Source organism: Mercurialis annua, linkage group LG1-X (assembly GCF_937616625.2).
Source record: "Mercurialis annua linkage group LG1-X, ddMerAnnu1.2, whole genome shotgun sequence".
In the NCBI taxonomy this organism is placed as follows: domain Eukaryota; kingdom Viridiplantae; phylum Streptophyta; class Magnoliopsida; order Malpighiales; family Euphorbiaceae; genus Mercurialis; species Mercurialis annua.
In genome coordinates this window covers 63,428,512-63,448,036 of record NC_065570.1, presented here as the reverse complement: position 1 = coordinate 63,448,036, position 19,525 = coordinate 63,428,512, and the positions used below count along the sequence as shown (strand labels likewise).

The window sequence follows — 19,525 nt, the reverse complement described above, 5'->3', positions numbered from 1 at the left end:
TTTGATTTTTAAAAAAGGGGTACCAAACTGTGAATTATGATAAAAATAAGATACATTAGAGTAATTTGCTCAATATTATATATCCAGATAACCTAGTAAAATATGATTCGCATATGATGTGAAAATCGGCTCGCCGTTTTCTAATTATAAGATTGAATTATTAAATATTATATATCGTTATTTGTTTCACTTTGTATTAAGGAAGACATTATGTCCAAAATCTACAAAATTATGATATATAACCCTATCGAATTAAGCCAAATTAATTAAAAAAAGTTAGCCACATAGTTATTAAATAGGTTTATTTATCAAGAAATACTATATTTTCTTTAAGGCTAAACCCATGCGGAGGCCCCTGTACTTAACCGGATTTGTTCAGGAGGCCCCTGAGACAAAGTTTGTCTTATATGGATCCCTGTACATGTCATTATTGCAATTATTAGGCCCTTAAATGGACGGAAATTCACGCGTGCATCTCAACCGACGTTAAGCTCGTAACTTCGCCGTTAACTGAGCCATGTCATTTAATTGTATGCAAAATTGGTTTCCAGCGTGGAAAATAATTGTAAACGTGGATGTCGACCAATGCACAACACGTGGATTAGGGTTAAATTGAGTAACCCTTTCTTATTTACTGCCTCCTTCTTTCATTTTGCTCTCAGTTTTTTCATTTCCTCATATCTTTTCTCTCTGAATTTATTTTCTCTCTGAGTTCATTTTCATGGCGGAAGAAACGTTTGATGGTGTAATTCCAGTTACTGAGAACAGCAACTGCAAGTGCGGGAAAAAGGCAAAATTGTTGGTTTCTTGGTCTGAAAAGAATCCAGGCCGTCGATTTTTCCGTTGCGAGGTAATTGTTGTTTTCAATTTTGTGGTTGGTTACGTGTTTCTGACCTAGGGTCTGGGTTTTCTGAGCCGGAGTTAGGGTTTCTGACCTAGGGTTAGGGTTTTTTGACCTAGGGTTAGGGTTTTTTGTAACTTGAGCTTGTTTAGGGTTTCAATTATGCCTTGAAATTGTTGAAATTGGTTTGTTGGTTGATATGTTTATGGATTTCGAATTGTTTATTGTGTGTCTAGTGTTTGCTGAGTTTGATTTATGGTTTTCATTTATGGTTAGGGTTTTGTTTTTTGTAAATGGTATGGTGGTAATTGAATTTGTTAAGATGGTTGAAATAGAATTGGTTGCTGATTTTGTGTTGTTTGAATTGTTTATTGTTTTGAGTAGGGGAAGCAGTGCTCTTATTTTATGTGGTATGACGAAGAGTATGCTCACCACATCAAGACCATGTTGAATCATCTGAAACGTCAAGAATCTGTCTTGACTAAGGAGACAGAGTACTTGAGGGGTGAGGTTTTCCGCCTGAAATACTTGATGGATCATGCCAGTACTCTGGATGCCATTGATATGGAGAAGAAGCTGAAGGAACTGAAAGATGACAAAGGTAGCTTGGAGGGCAAAGTGAATGATCTGAATATGGAGCTGAAAATGGAGCTGAACAAGAAACTGGTGGAGATGCAGCAGTATGAGAAAGAGATCAAGGATGTGAAGAAGCACAAGGAATTCTGCAACTACATTGCCATTGTTGTGATTGTACTGTTGATCAGTTATGTTATTATGAACTAGTAGTATTAGGTGTAGTTGGAGGTTAAGTATGCACTATAATGTTTAAGTGCTAATTTATGTTATCTTATGTACTAATGATGGTGAATTAAGTAAGTACTCTTTGTTTAAGTAATGTTGGGATGTTTTAAGTAATGTATTAAGTCAGATATTATCTATTGCAGTTGTTGTTAATTTATTTTTTGTTGGCAAATTTTTACTTAGATTGAAATGCAATTAGTTGTAAATGCTGATACAGAGGTAGCTGTTATGGTCAATATAGACATTATCTCATTTCAGGTTTAGCTCATTTCATGTAGCAATTTCAGGTTGCTATGAATGAATTGTGAGAACTTATGAACTTTACAGTGCCTTATTATGCTCAAGTCCAATTTCTGCAAAAGCCAAACATATGGAATTACAGTACAAGTTGTTCTCTAGACTGCAATAATGTGGTATAAAAGAAATTTTGTCAAAGGCATAATATATATTTTAAATAATTACAAACCCTGAAAGTATGTGTCATATACATTGACTATATTTCAGCAGGTTTCAAAAAACCACCTATTGAAACTCACAAAAAACCAGATCCTATAGAGGCTGGACAAAAAACCACATCCTATAGATGCTGGACAAAAAACCACATCCTAAAGAGGTTGGACAAAATAATTACATGCCAAATTGTTCAAACTAAGAAATCCTATCTATGTTGACAACCTTTTTGAGGCACCAAAAAGTTGAGTTTCCTGTGGTGGTTAGTTAAATAGATGCAGCTTTTACAACTTCCAAGGTTTTCTCATCCCTTTGAGAAATGCTTCATCCTTTTTCAACTGGCTCTGAGTCATTGGTTTCTTGCCTTCCAACTTCCAAAGTCTTCGCTTTACAGGTGGTCCCTGAGTTGCTGCTGTCTGGGGTGCAGGAGGTGCAGCTGCCTGGGGTGCAGGAGGTGCAGCTGCCTGGGGTGCAGGAGGTGCAGTTGCCTGGGGTGCAGAAGGTGCAACTGCTGATGTGTTTACCTACAATGAAATTAACACAATCACAGAATGGGAACCACACATCCACTAAATAATCACAAACCAACTGGGAACCATAATTTAACACATACAATACAATTAACTATAATGAAAAGAAAATTGCCATGGTATAGTACTCACCGAAGCTTTAGATCTTTTGTAGTTTCTCCTATCCAGAAAAGTCCTTTGATGCTTCTCCCTTGATTGCTTAGTAAGTGCTTGCATCTCACCACTTATAATAGATTCTGTGAAATCGTTGAGAGCTTCGATGGAAGCTCTAAACCTACCATCAATATCCATACGATCCTCTGGTTGGGTTAAATCCAGTCCATCAGATTGAGTGAACTCAAGGATATCAGGTACTTCATCTACTTGAGGTAATTCCATCCCATGGGGCACATCATCAGGTTGCTGCTCCACATGCACATCAGGTTCCTGCCCCTGGGATACATGAGGAGGCTGCTCCTGGGGTACATTAGGTGGTTGAGGCTCACTAACATGCCTTCCTCTTTGCCTTTTTCTTTTAGCCCCAAATTCAGCAACCAAGGCATCAGATGGTCTCACTGGCCGAGATGTTGAAGCTCCACCTTGCTTCTTCCTGGGTCTGACAGGTTTAGCTGGTAGCGTAGGATCCTGTTTGCAAGTAACAGTTTCATAAGGGTAATCTTGAAATATAAGTAAAACTAACAAGTTCAATTTGTTAAAACCAAATAGGCAATACCTTATTGGGGCATCCCCTAGCATTATGACCTAGCTCACTGCACATTTTGCATCTCATTACCCTCCCTTGCCTACTCATGTTCCCCACCTTTTTGGTTTCATGGATGTCTCTTCTCCTTGACTTCTTGGGTCTTCCTGGCAGTTTCCTATAAGGAGGTGGCTGAAGAGGTTCTAGCCCAGATTCAGGCCACATGATCTTTCCTCTAACTGGTTGCAGCATAAATTGATAGGCTTCTTTGTATTTTTCAACTCTGTACCATGCATCCACGAAGTCCTCAGGCTTTCCAATCTCACTTGATATTGCTGTTACGGCATGCTGACAGGGTATACCAGTGAGGTCCCACTCTCGACAGGTGCATGTTCTTGCCTTAGTGTATACAGTGTGCTTATCTTTTGCATCAGCCACATTTGTTATCTCGTAACCATCATCCCCATTCCATTCCAGGTGCCAATTGAAAGACCAATCCTTATTTTTCTCAAGCTTCCTCATTGCTCTAGGGGCAATGTCACTTATCCAAGTCTGTGAAAATCCCCTCTTCACACGTAACCGACCCATAACTTGCACCCTTATTGCCTCAAGCATACTAATAATGGGCAGGCAACTACAAAAACAGACCATTTATTTACAACTCAAATGACATTAAATAAATTAAATCAGTTCTCAAACAAATTTAACACATAAACATACCGTGCATCAAGGATCCAACCATTAAAGGTTTCAGCAAGATTGTTGTCAATGACGTCACATTTGATTGAAGTTCTGAAGTATGCCTTACAGAAGGTCTCCACATCATAAGCAATTACATCTGCCACCATGCCATTCCCCATAAGGTCAAGCTTAATCAAATTTGCTCTTAGCTGCTGTTCAAATGTGGATTTGGCACATGTCCAGAAGCCAAGTTTTCTGTCCTCTCCCTTCCATCTTTTAGCCAAAGCAGCATAAACATGTCTCGCACACCTTCTGTGCTCAACCAGTGGCAGCTGATTCCTTATAGCAAGCTCCAAACCCTAAGATGGAAGACAGTTGAAATTAATAGGAAGCATAATTATTAAATTGTAACACATTTTAAACAAAGTGATATACCTTCTGCATGTCACTTATAATGACACATCCTTCTCCTCGCTTCAATCCCAAATCATATGCAAGTAATCTTATAAACCAGCCCCAATTGTCAGTGTTCTCAACTTGCACAACAGCCCATGCAATTGGGAACATCTGGTTGTTCCCATCACGGCCAATTGCACAAAGCAGCTGGCCCTTGCACAACCCTTTTAGGAAACAGCCATCCATGCCAATTATCCTTCTACAGCCTGCCAGCCATCCTCTCTTACATGCGTCCAAACAAACGTACATCCTCTTAAAATGGTTCACCTCAGTGCCATCCTCCCTTGTACCTCTGACAATACATGTACTCCCTGGATTGCTAACCCTAATCTCTTCTGCATAGTCAAACAAAGAACTGTACTCCTCCCTAGTAATGGTTTCCAAGTCCTCATACAATCTAATCTTAATGTTCTTACACATAGTCAAACTAACTTTCAGCTTCAACTCTGCTCTACATAAGGACTGCAGGTCTCTTAGTTTAATGAAAGGCTGTGCCATCAGCCTTTGCCTCAAGTGTTTTGCAAGAAACTTGCTTGTTGCCATTCGGTTGACATTAGTGATATAGCATTTGTGGTCAGGAATGTATGTTTTGACCATCAAATTATGTGTCTTCCCATCTATACTGGCCAAAAACTTCCAAGGGCAGCCTGGATGACATGCTGCTCTTATCCTCTTAGTGTCATTCTTCACATAGTGCACGTGCAGTTTCTTCAAAACTGAGTACTTCGATAATGCATGCCTACACTCCTCATTATTTCTAAATATCATCCCAACACAGAAAACAGGAATTGCTGAATCTGGATCATACCTAACAGTTTCACTTCTTGGAGGTTTGCAGGAAACTGGATCATCCTCCTTCTCGCTATAGTAGCTCCCCAACTCATCACTATCGTAATAAACGCTACCCGTACCATCCCCATCCTTCCCACCTTCACCAGGCACATCATCTGCCTCATCCACCTCCTCTGCCACATAGCTAGCATCACTGCCATCATCACTGCTATCCTCACTGCTACCAGCACTGTCAATGATATCTTCTTCCACATTTGGTCTAACATTTTGTCTCTTTGATTTCCTAACATTATGCCTTGCATTTTGCAGCTCCTCATCTTCCTCATCATCAGTCATAATGCTGACATTGACACACACATTATCAAAGGTTTGCTCCCTTCCATTCTCCTCCTCTACATCATGTGGAATAGGAAGCTCTTCTACATGCACTTGCTCAGTATGGTCAGCCTCTATATCAGGGACTTGTTCATGTGCCTCCACCTCTGCAAATACTGGATCTGCCTCAACCCTTTGCTCATGCTGCTCAGCCTCTTTCTCAGGCACTTGGTCATGTCCCTCAGCCTCTTTCTCAAGCACTTGTACATGTTCAACAACTTTTTCATTGATATTAACATCTCCCATATCAGCAAGTTCTTCATTAATATTCACCTCTCCTAACTCAGCAACTTCTTCATTGACATTCACCTCTCCTAACTCAGTCACTTCTTCATTGACATTCACCTCTCCTAACTCAGCCACTTCTTCATTGACATTCACCTCTCCTAACCCAGCCACTTCTTCATTACCAGTGAGTGCTACCAACACAGGAAGTTCATGCACCTGCTCAACCTCTTCTAACTCTTCTAGGTAGTCTAACTCAGCAAGATCCTCAGACTGCGCAGGCGACTCAAACTCCATAGGATGCTCTATATTTAATATTGGCTTTACACACTTAGAAGGATCCTGCTTGCCATCAATCATGTGCTCCAGATAAAACTCCAACATTGCACCACTCCTTGGCTTTCCAATCATGTCAAACAGTCCTTTAAGGCTAAACCCATGCGGAGGCCCCTGTACTTAACCGGATTTGTTCAGGAGGCCCCTGAGACAAAGTTTGTCTTATATGGATCCCTGTACATGTCATTATTGCAATTATTAGGCCCTTAAATGGACGGAAATTCACGCGTGCATCTCAACCGACGTTAAGCTCGTAACTTCGCCGTTAACTGAGCCATGTCATTTAATTGTATGCAAAATTGGTTTCCAGCGTGGAAAATAATTGTAAACGTGGATGTCGACCAATGCACAACACGTGGATTAGGGTTAAATTGAGTAACCCTTTCTTATTTACTGCCTCCTTCTTTCATTTTGCTCTCAGTTTTTTCATTTCCTCATATCTTTTCTCTCTGAATTTATTTTCTCTCTGAGTTCATTTTCATGGCGGAAGAAACGTTTGATGGTGTAATTCCAGTTACTGAGAACAGCAACTGCAAGTGCGGGAAAAAGGCAAAATTGTTGGTTTCTTGGTCTGAAAAGAATCCAGGCCGTCGATTTTTCCGTTGCGAGGTAATTGTTGTTTTCAATTTTGTGGTTGGTTACGTGTTTCTGACCTAGGGTCTGGGTTTTCTGAGCCGGAGTTAGGGTTTCTGACCTAGGGTTAGGGTTTTTTGACCTAGGGTTAGGGTTTTTTGTAACTTGAGCTTGTTTAGGGTTTCAATTATGCCTTGAAATTGTTGAAATTGGTTTGTTGGTTGATATGTTTATGGATTTCGAATTGTTTATTGTGTGTCTAGTGTTTGCTGAGTTTGATTTATGGTTTTCATTTATGGTTAGGGTTTTGTTTTTTGTAAATGGTATGGTGGTAATTGAATTTGTTAAGATGGTTGAAATAGAATTGGTTGCTGATTTTGTGTTGTTTGAATTGTTTATTGTTTTGAGTAGGGGAAGCAGTGCTCTTATTTTATGTGGTATGACGAAGAGTATGCTCACCACATCAAGACCATGTTGAATCATCTGAAACGTCAAGAATCTGTCTTGACTAAGGAGACAGAGTACTTGAGGGGTGAGGTTTTCCGCCTGAAATACTTGATGGATCATGCCAGTACTCTGGATGCCATTGATATGGAGAAGAAGCTGAAGGAACTGAAAGATGACAAAGGTAGCTTGGAGGGCAAAGTGAATGATCTGAATATGGAGCTGAAAATGGAGCTGAACAAGAAACTGGTGGAGATGCAGCAGTATGAGAAAGAGATCAAGGATGTGAAGAAGCACAAGGAATTCTGCAACTACATTGCCATTGTTGTGATTGTACTGTTGATCAGTTATGTTATTATGAACTAGTAGTATTAGGTGTAGTTGGAGGTTAAGTATGCACTATAATGTTTAAGTGCTAATTTATGTTATCTTATGTACTAATGATGGTGAATTAAGTAAGTACTCTTTGTTTAAGTAATGTTGGGATGTTTTAAGTAATGTATTAAGTCAGATATTATCTATTGCAGTTGTTGTTAATTTATTTTTTGTTGGCAAATTTTTACTTAGATTGAAATGCAGTTAGTTGTAAATGCTGATACAGAGGTAGCTGTTATGGTCAATATAGACATTATCTCATTTCAGGTTTAGCTCATTTCATGTAGCAATTTCAGGTTGCTATGAATGAATTGTGAGAACTTATGAACTTTACAGTGCCTTATTATGCTCAAGTCCAATTTCTGCAAAAGCCAAACATATGGAATTACAGTACAAGTTGTTCTCTAGACTGCAATAATGTGGTATAAAAGAAATTTTGTCAAAGGCATAATATATATTTTAAATAATTACAAACCCTGAAAGTATGTGTCATATACATTGACTATATTTCAGCAGGTTTCAAAAAACCACCTATTGAAACTCACAAAAAACCAGATCCTATAGAGGCTGGACAAAAAACCACATCCTATAGATGCTGGACAAAAAACCACATCCTAAAGAGGTTGGACAAAATAATTACATGCCAAATTGTTCAAACTAAGAAATCCTATCTATGTTGACAACCTTTTTGAGGCACCAAAAAGTTGAGTTTCCTGTGGTGGTTAGTTAAATAGATGCAGCTTTTACAACTTCCAAGGTTTTCTCATCCCTTTGAGAAATGCTTCATCCTTTTTCAACTGGCTCTGAGTCATTGGTTTCTTGCCTTCCAACTTCCAAAGTCTTCGCTTTACAGGTGGTCCCTGAGTTGCTGCTGTCTGGGGTGCAGGAGGTGCAGCTGCCTGGGGTGCAGGAGGTGCAGTTGCCTGGGGTGCAGGAGGTGCAGTTGCCTGGGGTGCAGAAGGTGCAACTGCTGATGTGTTTACCTACAATGAAATTAACACAATCACAGAATGGGAACCACACATCCACTAAATAATCACAAACCAACTGGGAACCATAATTTAACACATACAATACAATTAACTATAATGAAAAGAAAATTGCCATGGTATAGTACTCACCGAAGCTTTAGATCTTTTGTAGTTTCTCCTATCCAGAAAAGTCCTTTGATGCTTCTCCCTTGATTGCTTAGTAAGTGCTTGCATCTCACCACTTATAATAGATTCTGTGAAATCGTTGAGAGCTTCGATGGAAGCTCTAAACCTACCATCAATATCCATACGATCCTCTGGTTGGGTTAAATCCAGTCCATCAGATTGAGTGAACTCAAGGATATCAGGTACTTCATCTACTTGAGGTAATTCCATCCCATGGGGCACATCATCAGGTTGCTGCTCCACATGCACATCAGGTTCCTGCCCCTGGGATACATGAGGAGGCTGCTCCTGGGGTACATTAGGTGGTTGAGGCTCACTAACATGCCTTCCTCTTTGCCTTTTTCTTTTAGCCCCAAATTCAGCAACCAAGGCATCAGATGGTCTCACTGGCCGAGATGTTGAAGCTCCACCTTGCTTCTTCCTGGGTCTGACAGGTTTAGCTGGTAGCGTAGGATCCTGTTTGCAAGTAACAGTTTCATAAGGGTAATCTTGAAATATAAGTAAAACTAACAAGTTCAATTTGTTAAAACCAAATAGGCAATACCTTATTGGGGCATCCCCTAGCATTATGACCTAGCTCACTGCACATTTTGCATCTCATTACCCTCCCTTGCCTACTCATGTTCCCCACCTTTTTGGTTTCATGGATGTCTCTTCTCCTTGACTTCTTGGGTCTTCCTGGCAGTTTCCTATAAGGAGGTGGCTGAAGAGGTTCTAGCCCAGATTCAGGCCACATGATCTTTCCTCTAACTGGTTGCAGCATAAATTGATAGGCTTCTTTGTATTTTTCAACTCTGTACCATGCATCCACGAAGTCCTCAGGCTTTCCAATCTCACTTGATATTGCTGTTACGGCATGCTGACAGGGTATACCAGTGAGGTCCCACTCTCGACAGGTGCATGTTCTTGCCTTAGTGTATACAGTGTGCTTATCTTTTGCATCAGCCACATTTGTTATCTCGTAACCATCATCCCCATTCCATTCCAGGTGCCAATTGAAAGACCAATCCTTATTTTTCTCAAGCTTCCTCATTGCTCTAGGGGCAATGTCACTTATCCAAGTCTGTGAAAATCCCCTCTTCACACGTAACCGACCCATAACTTGCACCCTTATTGCCTCAAGCATACTAATAATGGGCAGGCAACTACAAAAACAGACCATTTATTTACAACTCAAATGACATTAAATAAATTAAATCAGTTCTCAAACAAATTTAACACATAAACATACCGTGCATCAAGGATCCAACCATTAAAGGTTTCAGCAAGATTGTTGTCAATGACGTCACATTTGATTGAAGTTCTGAAGTATGCCTTACAGAAGGTCTCCACATCATAAGCAATTACATCTGCCACCATGCCATTCCCCATAAGGTCAAGCTTAATCAAATTTGCTCTTAGCTGCTGTTCAAATGTGGATTTGGCACATGTCCAGAAGCCAAGTTTTCTGTCCTCTCCCTTCCATCTTTTAGCCAAAGCAGCATAAACATGTCTCGCACACCTTCTGTGCTCAACCAGTGGCAGCTGATTCCTTATAGCAAGCTCCAAACCCTAAGATGGAAGACAGTTGAAATTAATAGGAAGCATAATTATTAAATTGTAACACATTTTAAACAAAGTGATATACCTTCTGCATGTCACTTATAATGACACATCCTTCTCCTCGCTTCAATCCCAAATCATATGCAAGTAATCTTATAAACCAGCCCCAATTGTCAGTGTTCTCAACTTGCACAACAGCCCATGCAATTGGGAACATCTGGTTGTTCCCATCACGGCCAATTGCACAAAGCAGCTGGCCCTTGCACAACCCTTTTAGGAAACAGCCATCCATGCCAATTATCCTTCTACAGCCTGCCAGCCATCCTCTCTTACATGCGTCCAAACAAACGTACATCCTCTTAAAATGGTTCACCTCAGTGCCATCCTCCCTTGTACCTCTGACAATACATGTACTCCCTGGATTGCTAACCCTAATCTCTTCTGCATAGTCAAACAAAGAACTGTACTCCTCCCTAGTAATGGTTTCCAAGTCCTCATACAATCTAATCTTAATGTTCTTACACATAGTCAAACTAACTTTCAGCTTCAACTCTGCTCTACATAAGGACTGCAGGTCTCTTAGTTTAATGAAAGGCTGTGCCATCAGCCTTTGCCTCAAGTGTTTTGCAAGAAACTTGCTTGTTGCCATTCGGTTGACATTAGTGATATAGCATTTGTGGTCAGGAATGTATGTTTTGACCATCAAATTATGTGTCTTCCCATCTATACTGGCCAAAAACTTCCAAGGGCAGCCTGGATGACATGCTGCTCTTATCCTCTTAGTGTCATTCTTCACATAGTGCACGTGCAGTTTCTTCAAAACTGAGTACTTCGATAATGCATGCCTACACTCCTCATTATTTCTAAATATCATCCCAACACAGAAAACAGGAATTGCTGAATCTGGATCATACCTAACAGTTTCACTTCTTGGAGGTTTGCAGGAAACTGGATCATCCTCCTTCTCGCTATAGTAGCTCCCCAACTCATCACTATCGTAATAAACGCTACCCGTACCATCCCCATCCTTCCCACCTTCACCAGGCACATCATCTGCCTCATCCACCTCCTCTGCCACATAGCTAGCATCACTGCCATCATCACTGCTATCCTCACTGCTACCAGCACTGTCAATGATATCTTCTTCCACATTTGGTCTAACATTTTGTCTCTTTGATTTCCTAACATTATGCCTTGCATTTTGCAGCTCCTCATCTTCCTCATCATCAGTCATAATGCTGACATTGACACACACATTATCAAAGGTTTGCTCCCTTCCATTCTCCTCCTCTACATCATGTGGAATAGGAAGCTCTTCTACATGCACTTGCTCAGTATGGTCAGCCTCTATATCAGGGACTTGTTCATGTGCCTCCACCTCTGCAAATACTGGATCTGCCTCAACCCTTTGCTCATGCTGCTCAGCCTCTTTCTCAGGCACTTGGTCATGTCCCTCAGCCTCTTTCTCAAGCACTTGTACATGTTCAACAACTTTTTCATTGATATTAACATCTCCCATATCAGCAAGTTCTTCATTAATATTCACCTCTCCTAACTCAGCAACTTCTTCATTGACATTCACCTCTCCTAACTCAGTCACTTCTTCATTGACATTCACCTCTCCTAACTCAGCCACTTCTTCATTGACATTCACCTCTCCTAACCCAGCCACTTCTTCATTACCAGTGAGTGCTACCAACACAGGAAGTTCATGCACCTGCTCAACCTCTTCTAACTCTTCTAGGTAGTCTAACTCAGCAAGATCCTCAGACTGCGCAGGCGACTCAAACTCCATAGGATGCTCTATATTTAATATTGGCTTTACACACTTAGAAGGATCCTGCTTGCCATCAATCATGTGCTCCAGATAAAACTCCAACATTGCACCACTCCTTGGCTTTCCAATCATGTCAAACAGTCCTTTAAGGCTAAACCCATGCGGAGGCCCCTGTACTTAACCGGATTTGTTCAGGAGGCCCCTGAGACAAAGTTTGTCTTATATGGATCCCTGTACATGTCATTATTGCAATTATTAGGCCCTTAAATGGACGGAAATTCACGCGTGCATCTCAACCGACGTTAAGCTCGTAACTTCGCCGTTAACTGAGCCATGTCATTTAATTGTATGCAAAATTGGTTTCCAGCGTGGAAAATAATTGTAAACGTGGATGTCGACCAATGCACAACACGTGGATTAGGGTTAAATTGAGTAACCCTTTCTTATTTACTGCCTCCTTCTTTCATTTTGCTCTCAGTTTTTTCATTTCCTCATATCTTTTCTCTCTGAATTTATTTTCTCTCTGAGTTCATTTTCATGGCGGAAGAAACGTTTGATGGTGTAATTCCAGTTACTGAGAACAGCAACTGCAAGTGCGGGAAAAAGGCAAAATTGTTGGTTTCTTGGTCTGAAAAGAATCCAGGCCGTCGATTTTTCCGTTGCGAGGTAATTGTTGTTTTCAATTTTGTGGTTGGTTACGTGTTTCTGACCTAGGGTCTGGGTTTTCTGAGCCGGAGTTAGGGTTTCTGACCTAGGGTTAGGGTTTTTTGACCTAGGGTTAGGGTTTTTTGTAACTTGAGCTTGTTTAGGGTTTCAATTATGCCTTGAAATTGTTGAAATTGGTTTGTTGGTTGATATGTTTATGGATTTCGAATTGTTTATTGTGTGTCTAGTGTTTGCTGAGTTTGATTTATGGTTTTCATTTATGGTTAGGGTTTTGTTTTTTGTAAATGGTATGGTGGTAATTGAATTTGTTAAGATGGTTGAAATAGAATTGGTTGCTGATTTTGTGTTGTTTGAATTGTTTATTGTTTTGAGTAGGGGAAGCAGTGCTCTTATTTTATGTGGTATGACGAAGAGTATGCTCACCACATCAAGACCATGTTGAATCATCTGAAACGTCAAGAATCTGTCTTGACTAAGGAGACAGAGTACTTGAGGGGTGAGGTTTTCCGCCTGAAATACTTGATGGATCATGCCAGTACTCTGGATGCCATTGATATGGAGAAGAAGCTGAAGGAACTGAAAGATGACAAAGGTAGCTTGGAGGGCAAAGTGAATGATCTGAATATGGAGCTGAAAATGGAGCTGAACAAGAAACTGGTGGAGATGCAGCAGTATGAGAAAGAGATCAAGGATGTGAAGAAGCACAAGGAATTCTGCAACTACATTGCCATTGTTGTGATTGTACTGTTGATCAGTTATGTTATTATGAACTAGTAGTATTAGGTGTAGTTGGAGGTTAAGTATGCACTATAATGTTTAAGTGCTAATTTATGTTATCTTATGTACTAATGATGGTGAATTAAGTAAGTACTCTTTGTTTAAGTAATGTTGGGATGTTTTAAGTAATGTATTAAGTCAGATATTATCTATTGCAGTTGTTGTTAATTTATTTTTTGTTGGCAAATTTTTACTTAGATTGAAATGCAGTTAGTTGTAAATGCTGATACAGAGGTAGCTGTTATGGTCAATATAGACATTATCTCATTTCAGGTTTAGCTCATTTCATGTAGCAATTTCAGGTTGCTATGAATGAATTGTGAGAACTTATGAACTTTACAGTGCCTTATTATGCTCAAGTCCAATTTCTGCAAAAGCCAAACATATGGAATTACAGTACAAGTTGTTCTCTAGACTGCAATAATGTGGTATAAAAGAAATTTTGTCAAAGGCATAATATATATTTTAAATAATTACAAACCCTGAAAGTATGTGTCATATACATTGACTATATTTCAGCAGGTTTCAAAAAACCACCTATTGAAACTCACAAAAAACCAGATCCTATAGAGGCTGGACAAAAAACCACATCCTATAGATGCTGGACAAAAAACCACATCCTAAAGAGGTTGGACAAAATAATTACATGCCAAATTGTTCAAACTAAGAAATCCTATCTATGTTGACAACCTTTTTGAGGCACCAAAAAGTTGAGTTTCCTGTGGTGGTTAGTTAAATAGATGCAGCTTTTACAACTTCCAAGGTTTTCTCATCCCTTTGAGAAATGCTTCATCCTTTTTCAACTGGCTCTGAGTCATTGGTTTCTTGCCTTCCAACTTCCAAAGTCTTCGCTTTACAGGTGGTCCCTGAGTTGCTGCTGTCTGGGGTGCAGGAGGTGCAGCTGCCTGGGGTGCAGGAGGTGCAGCTGCCTGGGGTGCAGGAGGTGCAGTTGCCTGGGGTGCAGAAGGTGCAACTGCTGATGTGTTTACCTACAATGAAATTAACACAATCACAGAATGGGAACCACACATCCACTAAATAATCACAAACCAACTGGGAACCATAATTTAACACATACAATACAATTAACTATAATGAAAAGAAAATTGCCATGGTATAGTACTCACCGAAGCTTTAGATCTTTTGTAGTTTCTCCTATCCAGAAAAGTCCTTTGATGCTTCTCCCTTGATTGCTTAGTAAGTGCTTGCATCTCACCACTTATAATAGATTCTGTGAAATCGTTGAGAGCTTCGATGGAAGCTCTAAACCTACCATCAATATCCATACGATCCTCTGGTTGGGTTAAATCCAGTCCATCAGATTGAGTGAACTCAAGGATATCAGGTACTTCATCTACTTGAGGTAATTCCATCCCATGGGGCACATCATCAGGTTGCTGCTCCACATGCACATCAGGTTCCTGCCCCTGGGATACATGAGGAGGCTGCTCCTGGGGTACATTAGGTGGTTGAGGCTCACTAACATGCCTTCCTCTTTGCCTTTTTCTTTTAGCCCCAAATTCAGCAACCAAGGCATCAGATGGTCTCACTGGCCGAGATGTTGAAGCTCCACCTTGCTTCTTCCTGGGTCTGACAGGTTTAGCTGGTAGCGTAGGATCCTGTTTGCAAGTAACAGTTTCATAAGGGTAATCTTGAAATATAAGTAAAACTAACAAGTTCAATTTGTTAAAACCAAATAGGCAATACCTTATTGGGGCATCCCCTAGCATTGTGACCTAGCTCACTGCACATTTTGCATCTCATTACCCTCCCTTGCCTACTCATGTTCCCCACCTTTTTGGTTTCATGGATGTCTCTTCTCCTTGACTTCTTGGGTCTTCCTGGCAGTTTCCTATAAGGAGGTGGCTGAAGAGGTTCTAGCCCAGATTCAGGCCACATGATCTTTCCTCTAACTGGTTGCAGCATAAATTGATAGGCTTCTTTGTATTTTTCAACTCTGTACCATGCATCCACGAAGTCCTCAGGCTTTCCAATCTCACTTGATATTGCTGTTACGGCATGCTGACAGGGTATACCAGTGAGGTCCCACTCTCGACAGGTGCATGTTCTTGCCTTAGTGTATACAGTGTGCTTATCTTTTGCATCAGCCACATTTGTTATCTCGTAACCATCATCCCCATTCCATTCCAGGTGCCAATTGAAAGACCAATCCTTATTTTTCTCAAGCTTCCTCATTGCTCTAGGGGCAATGTCACTTATCCAAGTCTGTGAAAATCCCCTCTTCACACGTAACCGACCCATAACTTGCACCCTTATTGCCTCAAGCATACTAATAATGGGCAGGCAACTACAAAAACAGACCATTTATTTACAACTCAAATGACATTAAATAAATTAAATCAGTTCTCAAACAAATTTAACACATAAACATACCGTGCATCAAGGATCCAACCATTAAAGGTTTCAGCAAGATTGTTGTCAATGACGTCACATTTGATTGAAGTTCTGAAGTATGCCTTACAGAAGGTCTCCACATCATAAGCAATTACATCTGCCACCATGCCATTCCCCATAAGGTCAAGCTTAATCAAATTTGCTCTTAGCTGCTGTTCAAATGTGGATTTGGCACATGTCCAGAAGCCAAGTTTTCTGTCCTCTCCCTTCCATCTTTTAGCCAAAGCAGCATAAACATGTCTCGCACACCTTCTGTGCTCAACCAGTGGCAGCTGATTCCTTATAGCAAGCTCCAAACCCTAAGATGGAAGACAGTTGAAATTAATAGGAAGCATAATTATTAAATTGTAACACATTTTAAACAAAGTGATATACCTTCTGCATGTCACTTATAATGACACATCCTTCTCCTCGCTTCAATCCCAAATCATATGCAAGTAATCTTATAAACCAGCCCCAATTGTCAGTGTTCTCAACTTGCACAACAGCCTATGCAATTGGGAACATCTGGTTGTTCCCATCACGGCCAATTGCACAAAGCAGCTGGCCCTTGCACAACCCTTTTAGGAAACAGCCATCCATGCCAATTATCCTTCTACAGCCTGCCAGCCATCCTCTCTTACATGCGTCCAAACAAACGTACATCCTCTTAAAATGGTTCACCTCAGTGCCATCCTCCCTTGTACCTCTGACAATACATGTACTCCCTGGATTGCTAACCCTAATCTCTTCTGCATAGTCAAACAAAGAACTGTACTCCTCCCTAGTAATGGTTTCCAAGTCCTCATACAATCTAATCTTAATGTTCTTACACATAGTCAAACTAACTTTCAGCTTCAACTCTGCTCTACATAAGGACTGCAGGTCTCTTAGTTTAATGAAAGGTTGTGCCATCAGCCTTTGCCTCAAGTGTTTTGCAAGAAACTTGCTTGTTGCCATTCGGTTGACATTAGTGATATAGCATTTGTGGTCAGGAATGTATGTTTTGACCATCAAATTATGTGTCTTCCCATCTATACTGGCCAAAAACTTCCAAGGGCAGCCTGGATGACATGCTGCTCTTATCCTCTTAGTGTCATTCTTCACATAGTGCACGTGCAGTTTCTTCAAAACTGAGTACTTCGATAATGCATGCCTACACTCCTCATTATTTCTAAATATCATCCCAACACAGAAAACAGGAATTGCTGAATCTGGATCATACCTAACAGTTTCACTTCTTGGAGGTTTGCAGGAAACTGGATCATCCTCCTTCTCGCTATAGTAGCTCCCCAACTCATCACTATCGTAATAAACGCTACCCGTACCATCCCCATCCTTCCCACCTTCACCAGGCACATCATCTGCCTCATCCACCTCCTCTTCCACATAGCTAGCATCACTGCCATCATCACTGCTATCCTCACTGCTACCAGCACTGTCAATGATATCTTCTTCCACATTTGGTCTAACATTTTGTCTCTTTGATTTCCTAACATTATGCCTTGCATTTTGCAGCTCCTCATCTTCCTCATCATCAGTCATAATGCTGACATTGACACACACATTATCAAAGGTTTGCTCCCTTCCATTCTCCTCCTCTACATCATGTGGAATAGGAAGCTCTTCTACATGCACTTGCTCAGTATGGTCAGCCTCTATATCAGGGACTTGTTCATGTGCCTCCACCTCTGCAAATACTGGATCTGCCTCAACCCTTTGCTCATGCTGCTCAGCCTCTTTCTCAGGCACTTGGTCATGTCCCTCAGCCTCTTTCTCAAGCACTTGTACATGTTCAACAACTTTTTCATTGATATTAACATCTCCCATATCAGCAAGTTCTTCATTAATATTCACCTCTCCTAACTCAGCAACTTCTTCATTGACATTCACCTCTCCTAACTCAGTCACTTCTTCATTGACATTCACCTCTCCTAACTCAGCCACTTCTTCATTGACATTCACCTCTCCTAACCCAGCCACTTCTTCATTACCAGTGAGTGCTACCAACACAGGAAGTTCATGCACCTGCTCAACCTCTTCTAACTCTTCTAGGTAGTCTAACTCAGCAAGATCCTCAGACTGCGCAGGCGACTCAAACTCCATAGGATGCTCTATATTTAATATTGGCTTTACACACTTAGAAGGATCCTGCTTGCCATCAATCATGTGCTCCAGATAAAACTCCAACATTGCACCACTCCTTGGCTTTCCAATCATGTCAAACAGTCCTTTATCATCAAAGATCAACACATTGTCCCCTGTAGGCAACCTATAATATAACCCACTAACAGTTCTATACGCCAACTCTTCCACATAACACATAAGAACACCGTATGACAAGTTATCCAAAGGGCTGTACTCAGCTACCATGGTTGTTTTTCCATGCAGATACTTCTGGGTGGGTGTAAAAATACCACCATGGTGCATAACAATACTGACATATCGCAAAGGTCTGCATAAAATAACAATAACCTATTAGGGCTACACAACTAAAGCACAAGAAAGTATGCCAAAACCAGTACTGTCATAAATAGAACATTTTATTTCCTGTCATAAAGTCCATTTATGGAACCAACACAAGTGTGTAATAGTATGTGACAAATAGAACATGAAAGAATGTGCCACAAATAGAACATTCTATAGCTAACAGTGTGCCTTTAACACACCAAACTCATTTGCAAGCATCTTAAACATTCTATTTCCTGTTTTCATTGAGCTTTAGTTAACCACAATTACTGCGAAGCAAAACTTATACAAAACCCTAATACCACTGTCAAAATCAAGCAAAAATCCAACATTTCAAACCACAGGTAACACAAAAAATATGGTACGAAACCCTAATACCACTGTAAACACCAACTGTGCATTATGCAAAACCCTTATTTAGCACATTCCATTAAAAAAACCCTAATTTATTAAATTGCAGAAAATGGGGACCACATATTCAATACACACCAACCAAACATTCAATTTAAAAACCCTAACAATTTTGGTTGGACAAACAGGGGACCAAATTACAAAACCCACCATCCAATACAATAAAATAAGAACAACAGTTTCCAGAAACCCTAACTACTGAAACCGACAATTTCGGGGACCACAACTACAAAAACTTTACAAAATGGGTTATAAAGCACTAACCTCGACATCACTTTCAAAGTAAAGCTTTCTCTTTCTTCTACTCCACCAAACTTTACAAATTTCAACTTCTTCACTGTAAACAACGACGACGAACTCAACCTTCTTTCAAATCGTGACTAACATTTTCAAGTTCACGCGGCTTTCAAATCGTGGCACAGCATTTCAACTTTAGGGTTTCACAAAGAGGGGCGATGAGCGCAGATTAAGAGAAGTTAAGAGAAGAGAAGATCGGAGAATAGATTTAGGGTTCGTCGGTTCAAAGGAATGACTTTTACCTTTTCAAATTTACTTCATCAAGAAACGACGCCGTTCCTTCAAGTTAGGGTAAATAAAACGAACGACGTCGTTCTATTGATGCTGACTGGGATACTTCATGGATGCCACGTGTAAGCCATGCCCACATGACGTGGACGCTTACTCAGCACCAATCTGACTCATTTCCTCGCCTCACGCAGTTTAACGTCGGTTGAGATGCACGCGTGAATTTCCGTCCATTTAAGGGCCTAATAA

The 19,525-nt window shown here is 40.5% G+C and overlaps 3 protein-coding genes across 3 annotated transcripts; all 3 read left to right on the top strand.

Annotated features, from left to right (window-relative positions):
* Positions 1–589: 589 nt before the first annotated feature.
* On the top strand, positions 590–1,775 carry LOC126680272 (uncharacterized). Its single transcript, XM_050375373.2, has 2 exons — positions 590–850; positions 1,226–1,775. Exons 1-2 carry the CDS (start codon positions 722–724, stop codon positions 1,622–1,624), a joined length of 528 nt encoding a protein of 175 aa, XP_050231330.1. The 5' UTR covers positions 590–721; the 3' UTR covers positions 1,625–1,775.
* A 4,739-nt stretch (positions 1,776–6,514) lies between these two features.
* LOC126680282 (uncharacterized) lies at positions 6,515–7,728 on the top strand. Its single transcript, XM_050375385.2, has 2 exons — positions 6,515–6,775; positions 7,151–7,728. Exons 1-2 carry the CDS (start codon positions 6,647–6,649, stop codon positions 7,547–7,549), a joined length of 528 nt encoding a protein of 175 aa, XP_050231342.1. The 5' UTR covers positions 6,515–6,646; the 3' UTR covers positions 7,550–7,728.
* A 4,711-nt stretch (positions 7,729–12,439) lies between these two features.
* Positions 12,440–13,653, top strand: LOC126680291 (uncharacterized). The gene is made up of 2 exons (XM_050375394.2): positions 12,440–12,700; positions 13,076–13,653. Exons 1-2 carry the CDS (start codon positions 12,572–12,574, stop codon positions 13,472–13,474), a joined length of 528 nt encoding a protein of 175 aa, XP_050231351.1. The 5' UTR covers positions 12,440–12,571; the 3' UTR covers positions 13,475–13,653.
* Positions 13,654–19,525: the final 5,872 nt, after the last annotated feature.

Excerpts from the sequence above, each read along its gene's own strand:
- LOC126680272 (XM_050375373.2), top strand. The coding sequence starts at position 722 with ATGGCGGAAGAAACGTTTGATGGTGTAATTCCAGTTACTGAGAACAGC. Across the intron at positions 851-1,225 it reads GTCGATTTTTCCGTTGCGAG|GGGAAGCAGTGCTCTTATTT; the intron begins GTAATTGTTGTT and ends TGTTTTGAGTAG.
- LOC126680291 (XM_050375394.2), top strand. The coding sequence starts at position 12,572 with ATGGCGGAAGAAACGTTTGATGGTGTAATTCCAGTTACTGAGAACAGC. Across the intron at positions 12,701-13,075 it reads GTCGATTTTTCCGTTGCGAG|GGGAAGCAGTGCTCTTATTT; the intron begins GTAATTGTTGTT and ends TGTTTTGAGTAG.
- LOC126680282 (XM_050375385.2), top strand. The coding sequence starts at position 6,647 with ATGGCGGAAGAAACGTTTGATGGTGTAATTCCAGTTACTGAGAACAGC. Across the intron at positions 6,776-7,150 it reads GTCGATTTTTCCGTTGCGAG|GGGAAGCAGTGCTCTTATTT; the intron begins GTAATTGTTGTT and ends TGTTTTGAGTAG.